Genomic DNA, 12,187 nt, shown 5'->3' with positions numbered 1-12,187 from the left:
ATACCTTATATTTATCAAAACTGACAGTAAAGGCATTTAGTGTCACAAAAGGTTTCTAGAGGCCATTTCATTTATCACAATTTTCACTAAATTATATTACACAATTATTCATTACACATACATACATATATATATATATATATATATATATATATATATATATATATATATATATATATATATACACATATATATATATATATATATATATATATATATATATACATATATACACACACACACACACACACACACACACACACACATATATATATATATATATATATATATATATATATATATATATATATATATATATATATATATATATATATATATATGTAAAACATTGCTAATAATAATAAACAATTATTCTTGAGCACCAATGATTTCTATAAGATCATGTGATACTGCAATGGCTTCTGAAAGTTCATCTTTGCCATCACAGAAATAAATTACATTTTAAAATATATTAAAATACAAAACAGTACTTTTAAATGGTAATATTTCACAGTATTACTGTTTAACCACATTTTTGATCAAATGACTTGGTGAGCATTAAATATTTGTTTAAATCTTATGGACCCAAAGTAAAAAAACATTATATAAAAAAAATATGTTTAAAAAATAATATGTAAAATTTTTACATGTGTGAATATGAAATGTTCAATGGTTAAAACTGTTAATATTTAGAATGCAAAGCAGGGTTGTTGATGGCCGATATAATTATAGAAAGGTGTAGAAATAAATTTTTTGACAAATTATGATAAACTTTAAACTGAGAATGTTTAATCAATATTCAATCAAAATGTACACAAATATATGAAATCTATTTAAAATCTATTTTAAACAGAACAGGTGCATTATATTTGGCAAAACTGTCAGCAAGTTTTACAACTTACAGGTCAATAAAAAGTTTAACTACAGAAAAACAACATGGGAAACATTAAAAAAAATACTGAAAGACATGTTTAGAGGAAAAAAGGAACAGAAAGAAGAAGCGACTTTATTGTTGTGCTCCGCTTTAGTCTTATTCTTATTTCAACCTCAATAAAAAAGGCAAAGAGCAAACATGCCTCTCCTTCATGGACGTGTTTGCATTCAGCCATGTTGTGGTTTCTGTTTTATACTGTCCAGTTTTCCCTAAAAGTAGTTGCTCACAATATAAATGCAAACCGAGCACAATCACGTCTGGCCAGTTTTCTACCATCAGCAACCTGTTTTCATAGCTCAAAAGCTCAGCAAGACAACCTTTGGTTTCCTTACCGAAAAAAAAGCCTACATCCACATTAATTAAAGTTGCTCAAAATTTCTCTGCATTTTGCAATCAAATAAAAAACATTTCCACAAGAAAAAATTTAAATTCAGTTAATATGTGATTACTATTGCGCGATCCAGGCATCTACATACAAATAAGGTTGTGTAAAACTGTTGCTTTAACTGCAGCTGAAATGAAGGCTTAATCCAGTTTTATCCAAAAAATATTGTAGAATAAAACCTAAATCAAGATAATAAAGCTGAAAATAAGCATTATTTAACAAACTGATATGCAACATCAGGGCATTGTTATTTCTCTCTCATCGGTTCATTATGTCTGTCAGCAGTGTGACCATGCTATTTCTGAACAGAGCATCCTGTTTGTCTGATATGAGACTGAGGGGCTCTGTGTCCGCACATACATAACTCACATCTGAATGGACAAAAGGGAGAGAAGCAAAGAGTAATAAAAAGATTGTCCAATCAAACATTAAAAACCACATCTACTTTACTATTTTTTTTTTTTTTTTTTAATAAAAAATGAGCAACTCTTTCTTTGATTGCATCACTGTTGTGCATTTTTAGCAATTGTTCATTTCAAACAGTAGTTAAAAAAAATTGCGGAATCAGTTACGTTTATTTACAATAAAAACATTTCCTGTAACTTTTATTTGTAAGTACGTTATTCATGCAATACAATAACTTTTCACCAAGCGAGTCAAATTGTCTCTCGTTATCAGCTCAAGCATTGGTTCTCGGTTCACAAATCGAACATGTTCGAAAGACACTATTCATTGTGATGTTGACTCGAAAAAATAAAAAACAGCGTGAAATAATATTTCAGTGGTGTGTTTCCCAAAAGTTCCAGTGAACACTAACGACGGAACGCTGCTGTTGGAAAACGCAGCACAACGGATGACTCGATTCACAAATATGATCCGAATCGAACGAATGATTCATTCATAAACATTGTTACACGTTTCCCTTCAGAAAGAATGGACCTGTTGCATATCAATGGACTCCGTTTCCATTAACAGCCCAAATGATAGGAGACACAATATGTAAACTATATCTCACCATTGGCCACTGCAAATATGAAAACTTATGAGATCCACTCACCGATTCCATCCTCAGATTTCAGCACCATGATCACAGCGAGCTCATGCGCTACACTTGTGTCCGGAGCAAATCCCTGCTGGAGGTGTAACAGACCTTTTACACTTTAACCTGAGGACTACTGCTTTGAACTGAACCGAAAACCAAGTCTAAAAAAACCTGAGATGAAAAGGCTGTTAAAAAGTATTCGCAGTAACAGCAGAGACCGGATATCACTGTCTGAAACCCTCATGCTCCGCAGACGGGGCGTGTCCTGGCGACGACGAACCAATCAGCGTCAAGCTATGTTTTTTTTTTTTTTGCGCGTGCACATACACACACACACTTAAACATTTACCGAAAAGCAATTTATAAAAGCTTAAAAATGATAGGAGATTTCAGGGAGTATGGCAATATAACAACCCACACATGTGGCTTTTTTCTTGATCTTTCTAAAAGCAGTTCATTCAGGGTGGCAGGCAATTCTGAAACTTGTGGGAGGAAAGGTTTATGCATTGGAAAAAAGGACTGTACAAACTCCTTAAATCTGTCGTTTGTAAGTAACACACATTGCTATTCTATATATACTGTATAACAAAACATAATGGTATGACTTTTTATTGCTTGGTTTCAGCTCTATACTCAATTTGTGTCTTTAACAAGCAACTAATAAAACTGTCAAAATTCAGTCTGTGCACTTTGCTTTGATGGTGTTTTGTTCACACACACACACACACACACACACACACACATATATATATATATATATATATATATAAGTTATAAATACACCACCATTCAAATTCAGCAAGGGCACATTAAATTGATCAAGAGTAAAGACAGGTAAAGATTTTTATGCGGTTACAAAAAAATATATTTAAAGAAAATGTTGTTGTTTTGGACTTTTTATTCACAAAAACATCTTGAAAAATATGCATCATAGAGTCCACAAAAATATTAAAAACTGTTTTACATTTACATTTATGTTTAGTCATTTGGAGGACTGCATATAAATCTTTGGTCTGTTTATAATTGCAGCCTAAAAAAATCTGAAAGATAGAAAGAGAGCCGACGGAAGAGACTCAAGAAGTTTGAGGGATGTTCAAGCCTTCCAGGTACTTTTACACACAGAGGCTTGTTTTCTCTTCTCGGCCCTAGGAGGATATTGGTCACATCTTAACCGTGACCGATGGCTGATTATCCTCAACACAGGATGACCGAGCACTACGTGAACAAGCCCTTTGTTTGGGTGTTTACTGACCCTTTAAGACTGCTGAAGAACAAATGTGGAACTAATTTGAGACCTTAAAGAGCCAACAAAAGTACATCAAAGTTTTTAATAAGTGTGAATTTAAGTTGAACATCAGCACCTGGAGTTGCAAACTTTACTTTCCTTACTGGAAAAAGCATGCATCTTTTTCGTCATCTCATATTCATAAATCTGATGCAGCTATTGCCGGTGTCTACAGTATTAGATGCACAAGGAATACATCGTTCTCATGTAGTTTTGTGTGTGTGTGTTACATCAGAGAAGAGAGTGTGGATGACAAATGCCAGCTGCTCTCTATTGAGCGCAGCCTGGTGTTTACCAGTAAAATGAATGCGGAGTTATTAACAAGTGGGCTGAGAAAAGACTAAAAACTATAAATCAAACAGGGAATCTTCCTCAAAGATAATCAGCCAAAAAGTAGTTTAGTAATGAAATGAATTGTGTTTTCATGGGGAAAACACTGAGGTTGCAGTCACAGTCTTTGTCAGCTGGATATGATAGACATTTCATGATTATTTCCATGTTTAAAAGGGAGTGACTTGCTGGCTTAATACTAAAGAAAAGAAAGCTTGTATGTCAAAGCAAATCTACTAGTGCTATAAGTGCTCCTCTTGTCTTCCACCTCACGGACTAAAGCAGAAACTGCAGAGAGGCCCACCGTGATAAACCCACCTGTATGCTTTTGCTGTTTTTGAGTTTTAGAAAAATGTACCTGACACTTTCTTTTACAAATCAAGACATATTCACAAGCTAGCACTTGAGGAAAAATCATGCTGTTCTCAAGTAGCAGACTGCCATAATGACACACTCTTGCTTTTACTTCTCCCAGACACATAATTCAACACGTTACCACTTACACGCCAGCCTACTGTTGATTAAATGCATCAATTCTGGGTCATTTTGGTTCTATTCTTCATGGTAATATAAAGTTTCAGGATTTTAAAAAATAATAATTATTATTTTATTTAATATATGAATACATAAAATAAATGAACTACCGTATTTTCCAGACTATAAGACTATAACTTATTTATCAAAATTAATTTGACATGAACCAAGAGAAATGAACCAAGAGAAAAACATTACCGTCTACAGCCGCCAGAGGGCGCTATATGCTGCTTATTGCTCCTTAGTCTACCACTGAGCAGCATAGAGCGCCCTCTGGCGGCTGCAGACAGTAATGTTTTCTCTTGGTTCTTGGTTATAAATAAATGCAATTTATAGTCCAGTGCGACTTATATATGTTTTTTTTCTCTCGTCATGACGTATTTTTGGACTGATGCGACTTATACTCAGGTATATATATATATATACATATATATATATACATATATATATATACATATATATATATATATATATATATATATATATTTATATGCACTATATTGCACTTCAGGAATATTAGAATATATCAAAAAGCAGAAAACTGTTATTTTAAATGACAATAAAAATGAACAATATTAAAATAAATGTTGCCTTAATGAAAATTAGTGACTTGTTTAGTGATCGAAAAAAATGTGAGAATTACAGGACTGAAAAATGTCTGACAATACTGAGATGCTTGGATACTTGTTAACTTTCAGTTGTCATGGCAACAAGTGCTTACTAAGTTTCTAATTCTAAGCAAAATAGTTTAAATGTGTGGGTTGATTCATAACAATACCACGATCATGTACACACACACACACACACACACACACACAGAGAGAGAAATACAAAGACAATAAAATCCTTTGAATAAAACAATATTAAAATAGAAGCAAAATACCCCCAAGCATATTGAATAGAAGTCAAAGTGTTTACAGTTTAAATTTAACTCTGTTTCCATGGCACTCACTGCGTAGTGAGAAGATGATTTCAAGATTTGAAGCATTTCCTAATATTATGTTTCATAACAAAATTCTCTTCAATGGAATTGCTATTACACTTTTGGCAGCACAAGCTTTTCTCATCTAACCTGGGAAAATGTTCATAATTAATTATTTGATGTGCATTATAATAATGCACCATAACTTGTCACAGTTTCAATATTTATTGATGGTGACACTGAAATGGCCCTTGCCAGCAATGTAGTCTAGCACTAACAGCTGCACAAGATCTGCCCCTTAGCATCCTCTCACCTCCCCTTCCACAGCAATAAAGTGTCTCAGAATGTTTCCCTGCAGCGACTCCTCTACTGTCACCTTCATATGCACTGTGAGAGGAAGTTGTCAAAAACAAATCACGTCCTCTACTCCTAATGAGCACACACATTCACTGTGCCACAAAACTGACACACACAGTAACATGAGTCACATGATCATAAGGCACAAAAGTCCATTACACTTTCTTTAACCTCAAATAAAGGCAAACCCAACCAGAAAACAAACCAAACAAGTACGGTTCAAGATGAAACAAGACGCAAGACATTGAAACACCTTGAAATTATTATAATGTATATTATATACCATGCAAGGCTATTCGAGTCACAAATAAGATTTGAATTCTACATTAGAGAGAATATTCCACTAAAATTTGATCCTAGCTTCACTAATACAGCTGTGTGAACAAACAGTTTCATATTGAACCATATTTTATGATTTGTTAAGGCTTTGCAATCTCCGAGCATTCAGTGCAGCATGAATAAATTATGTTTACTGTTACACGATTATTGCTTTGCTGTTTGTTGATTATGCTTACGTTGGTTGTTTCCATTGTTATTAGTTAGTCATCTTTTTACTGCAGATGACAGTTTGTTGACTGTCACTATTATTAAGGTCCACGTGCATCAGTATAAGGCTATTGCACATTTTATCACTGCACTGCAAGATGTTTTTTTCTTCAGAAGCAGAGATTGCAGAATCCGCATTGCATTATCTATGTGTGAATGAAAATTTGACAATGTACTGAACAATAAACTTTAGCTGCCCAGAATTGATTAGCTGAGAGAAAGAAATTTGTGCATTTACTGAATGATGAATTCCAAATTGGCTAAACAAAGAATCATTTAATTTTAACTGAATGCATCATGTTGCTTTCATATTTTTTTTCTTTTCTTTTTTCAACATTTATACAGAGTTTAACAAAACTGTATAAAAACATTGTATAACGCAATAAGTTAAGCAGTATCATATTTATTCCACCAGAAGGCGCTACAATTAAACTTAACATCGTTAGCAAACATCTAATGTGGTTCTAATCTTAACCCAAAGAGTAGAATGGCTGCATACAAGACCTAAATTGCATCTGTTTACCACAGTTAAAAGCACTGAAATATAAAAGTACACACAGTAAATCTGGTGCTGGATTAGAAAATAATGAACATATAATTTTTGTAATCGCTAAATTCTTTATAATAATCTCTATCAAGGCTTGATTATCTTTTATTAAAGCTATTTTGGTAGAAAAGCATTGGAGTGATAAAGTCGGAAGAGAGAGCTGTTCATTCAAAACCTAATCCAGAATAGAAATGTAATGTTCTTCCCTCCCTCTCTGCACTGCATGAGCAGGAAAACAGGGCAAGAAAACATTGCCAAACAAAAATAACACAATAACTGACCCTGAGGTAATATTAGTGCTCGTGCTATGTAATTTTTCAAAGGCCTCACATTTCCAGCAAATTCGGTACATTCTCTTTTTCTCTGTAATTTTCTGTCACCTCATGTACTTTCCTGGGCTCTCCTCCTTCATGCCTCACAGAAATGGCACATGGCTGCTACTGAAAGTCACTGCAGAAGGAGACGGGTAAAACACATGAAAACATTTCCAGGTTATATTTCATCCCAAAGTCAGAGAGAAATAATGAAACATAGGAACATACTAGTTACAATTGTGAATAATGAATTAGCATGGAATTCTTAAGTTATAAAGGATAACATATAAGCGAGGATAAAAACCATCTTGTGCATAAAAAAAAATATTTTAAGAATGTGGATGATGTTTAAACAGCGAATTTATTTTAATAAAAAAATAAATATTTTATTTTTTATTTTATATTTTATTTTAAAGCAAGAGAATACATAATATAATAATTTGTAATACTACTAAATGTTACAATAATCCCATTTTAAGGAATGGGAATCTTCTTACAATTGTTAATTTCTATCCATGTTTTTTATATATATATATATATATATATATATATATATATAGTATACATAATATAACACTTTTTTATAAATGTATAACTATTTGACCCTATTGTGACCCTATTTTTTAATACTTAAAAGTAGAAGCATTCTTAAACTATTTTTTATTTATTATGTTGAATTCATTTATACATTTTACATGTAAATCAGCCCCAAAACAAAACAAATTCTGAAACATTCTCCTTGCCTCCTATTGGTCAATCAAACAGCTAGCCCCGCCCCAAATCCACACCATTGGCTGAGTCTATGTTGTTGTGTGGCCTGGTTCAGTCAGACTAACATACCAATATTCTGATTGTGCCACAGTGTTCATACTTTTAGGGGCAATCATGGCTTCTTCAAAGATGTTTCTGCATTATGGAAAAGGAGAAAAAATTATAAAGAAAACCACAGCTTCAGGTCTTTATATAAATGATAGAAAAAATTACTAAAGAGAAAACCCAGAAAAGACATGGGAGAGTTTAGTACGACAGGTGCACTGAAAAGATAAAAAGTGTATAGATGGTTTGATGCATATATATATATATATATATAAGTTAAAAATGTGTTTGTTGTTTGATCTGTGTACATGAGCAAAAAAAAAAAAAAAAAGAACGCTGCCTTTGAAGAGAAAGTATGTGTTATCTGAACTCTGATGTAGGACCCCTGCTCTCTGAAACTGCAGGAAACACATCTGAGCAGGAGAACAGACTAGAGAAGTGAAATGAGGTGAGACTCCTTGGGGAGATGCAGTGCCTTTACTTGACGCTGCTTTACCCAGCAGACACAGCTAAAACACGGACAAGACTCCTCTGATTTACTATGCTGATTCTGTATTCCGATTGGGTGTGTGTGTGTGTGTGTGTGCAGCAGAAGCCAGTTCTAGCACACAGAGTCTTCTGTTTAACGCGAAGCAGATGCGAGACTTCATCACAATTCGTGAATACATTTAAATATCATTTCCACCTTACAACCTTAACACTAAACTCACCCCGGCTAACTCTGAAGTCCCGTTACTTAATGCCAAACAGATCTCAGTGCTGTATATTAATGAATTTATAAGTTGACAACATCTGCAAAATTGAAATAGGATATGACAATATTATCAGCCAAAGCAGGACTGAAACACTGAATAGCTCTTGAACATTAACCAGTTATAAAAATTGATTGATCACAACGTTCTAGTAATTAGAAAATACATATAGTAATAGATATGACATAAATCTACTGACATTATTGCCTAAATAAACAATATTTATAATTATTCTAGTCTGTCTATTAATAACGGGGCATTTTTTTTAATGATTATTTATTCTGGTTTACAAAGTTTCGCCAGTAGGTGGCGACAAATGATGTGAATTTACGAATGACTCAACGAATCCTTCATTGAAGCATTTCATTTATGATTCATTCGGGAACAAAACAAGTGAACTTGGCTTCATCAGGGAGTCAGTGAATCACTAAAAACACACTTTGACCTTCAAAATAAACTCCAATGCTTCTCAACCCAACAGAACCACTAAATTCGGCAATTAATTAATTAATTAATCCATTTAAAGAAAGAAAAATCCTCTCCAAATACATAATAATTAACCATGATTTAGAAATAGACAGAAGAAGACAGTCAAAATGCCCTTCATACTTGGAGATGACGACAACACAACTGCAATTTTGTGTTAGCCATTCACAATGTTAGGTGTTGAACATGGTTAATTCTGAACTGACTCACTTTATCTTTTCATCTAGATTTGATTTATTATCTATGTTGTTGTTTTTTTTCTATTGTTTCTTATTATATATACACATTAATGCTTTGGCAACATTGTGTTACACAGTCTAATGCTAATAAAGCTTAAATGAATTTGAAACTTGAATCTTTCACAGAACTGATTCATTCCAAAACACTGATTTATTCAAAAGTTTGGGGTCTGTAAGATTTTTTTTTTTATGTTGTGTGTATCTGTGTATAATGCAAACATACATATATTACAGAATTATATAACATGTGTAAAATGCATTTCATTTTAACTTCCATTATGCTGCGTCCTTTCTCAGACGGCTGCCTTTAAATTACTAAGCACCAGGTTCGAGCAAATAACTTAAGCTTTTATCTTTTAAAGGCTCGATTTAAATGCCAAATGAGACAGCTGTCTAAGTATCTTATTAAAGCTGAACAGCATTTAAACTTTTGTGGTCAGTTCACATATTTGCAGCTCAAGGCATCAAGATGCCATAGCTACTCATAAAATCAGATCTGCCCTTCATTGCAGATGTTACTACACAGTTACTACAAGTATACTACAAGTGTTGCTAAGGCTGTTGTTGTAGAAAAAAGGTCATTCCATCCACTATGGAGGGGTCAGGAGATATTTATATTGTGAGTGATACAGAAGTGGATTTTAAAATTCATTCACACAGTACTGTTTCAATGATGTTTGCCATTAGCATGCCACCAAGCTAATGGTGTGTTCCTTTAAAAAGCATAAAAATACATATTCTACAGTAAGATTCAACTATTTTATGGATAATTTTTCATACGGTTGTCTTTTTTTTTTAAGTTTATGGTCGGAAAAATCTGATATACATCACCAGAGAGAATCTGTCATTTCCCCAGGAGATCTATAGTAGGTATGACATTTTAAACTAAACAAATGTTAAAAAATGTGAAAACAAATGTTAAAAAATTAAGGACTGAGCCAATCACAATCAGATCAATGACATGTATTTAGAAATTTTCATTTCACACTGACATTAAGAATGAAATTAATATAATTTCTCTTGCTTCATCTTCCATTTTGGATGGGTTTTCACTTGGCTTGTTGCAATGCATTAAAGGATTGCATTCTCAGAGAAGGATATGCAACTTGAAACGCAAACTACATGCTATAAAGAAGATATCACTACCTTTAACACTGCCTAAATTGGCAGCTGACTACGTTTTGGAACAGCAGGATTTTTCCTCCACTCAGAAAGCTAAGGTTAAAGTTTCTGTACCTAACTAACTACAATCAAGAATAGATTACAGGGCTGAAAGGATTGGTATATATTTTAAGAATGAATTAGCAGTGTTGTCGCCAAGTGGATGGAGTTCAAGGCATTTGAAGACCAGGTGGAGACAGCCCAAAATAAACAGTTAACATGCAATCTCACCACTCACTCTCTCTCTCACTCTCTCTGCATGTCTCTCTGATTCCCTCAATCTTTCTCTCACTTTTATTTCCCAGAACACACTGTGCTGTGTAAAAGACACTCGTTAGCACTGCACACCTGTTCCAAAGCCGTCAGAAAAAGAGAACAGGTGAGGTGGTGTGGCAGAGGGCAAGGTAATGATAATTTGCATCAAAAGATAATATGTGATGTTTAAAAAGATAGACATGATCCTAATCTCTGTATATAATGATTTATACAGATACATCTAATAATAATGTTCTTCAATCATCACACAGAGCATAGCAGAAGCATCAGATCTCTCACTCTTAACCATTTAAACATTATCATTCTGCGACACAAGCAACTGAGAACAAACTTAATCATGGGTAGTATCTAAGCTGTCCGTTTGTGTGGAGTCATGTGACGACGGAGGTCAGTGCGGACATTTGCATCACAAGGGCCTGGTGGGCTGTTCTGTTTTCAGCACAGAATTAAAAGTCAGAGCAAACACAACAGCTGCACGATTAAATAAGAAACCTGTTGAAATAGCCCTCTCAAAGACGGCAGCTGAATTATGCTAATGCTCTCCATGTCATGGTGAACGATTCAGAGCAAAACCATTTCCATGGACACAGTAAAGAAATAACAGAAGAATACATTTTGCTGAACAATTAGAGCCATGCTGAGTGTGCCAAGAGTATGAAACTGAAGAGAATAAAATATAATATCACGGAAAGACAGGTATTATTATTAATATTATTCAAATTTAAAAGACCCCTTTTCCTTTTTAAATATAACGTTCAAAAGTTCAAAGTTCAAAAGATAACATTCATTTGAAAGAGACATCTTTTGATATGTCTTATAAATGTTTTTAATGTCACTTTTGATCAATGTGACATTTTCTTTCAATGTTCCGATTATGAGTCATTACAGTTTGAGATGACATTTTATAAAAAAGAAAAACTATCTGGGGGTTTTAAACAAAAGTGCATAAGGGCAAAATCAAGAGCAAAGGAACAAAATTAATTTAACATAAGGACAGTGACACACTAGATGCACACATACGGATCAACAGAAGTGGGCAGGTTAAATGAACATTAGTCTCAGTCTCAGACGTCACGCCCATGGACCGTTGACTAAACGTCTGATGCATATGGGACACAAAAGTGGAAACACTTTAGGAGTGTCGAAGTCGTCATCAGATTGGTTGAATTCTACAGGATTTCCACGAGTTCTTTAACGCTCCACCTGGAAACAAAGATACTGGGGCGACAAACCCCCTCACGAAAGAAGAAAGCAGCCATGT

At 33.7% G+C, this 12,187-nt stretch overlaps 1 protein-coding gene across 3 annotated transcripts in view; it reads right to left on the bottom strand.

Annotated features, from left to right (window-relative positions):
* Window positions 1–12,187, bottom strand: part of LOC127968966 (cytohesin-1) — a 57,342-nt gene that overhangs the window by 27,341 nt on the left and 17,814 nt on the right. Inside the window, exon 1 of one of the 3 annotated variants that reach the window (XM_052570471.1) lies at window positions 2,377–2,618. The exons of the other annotated variants lie outside the window; for them this stretch is intronic. Coding sequence (XP_052426431.1) covers window positions 2,377–2,404 — 28 coding nt within the window. The 5' untranslated portion in view covers window positions 2,405–2,618. Of the gene's footprint in view, window positions 1–2,376; window positions 2,619–12,187 lie in introns of those variants that run through there. 3 annotated transcript variants of the gene reach the window in all.

This window comes from Carassius gibelio, chromosome B12, assembly GCF_023724105.1.
Source record: "Carassius gibelio isolate Cgi1373 ecotype wild population from Czech Republic chromosome B12, carGib1.2-hapl.c, whole genome shotgun sequence".
NCBI classification, from domain to species: Eukaryota; Metazoa; Chordata; class Actinopteri; order Cypriniformes; family Cyprinidae; genus Carassius; species Carassius gibelio.
This window is presented reverse-complemented; position numbering and strand designations above follow the sequence as displayed.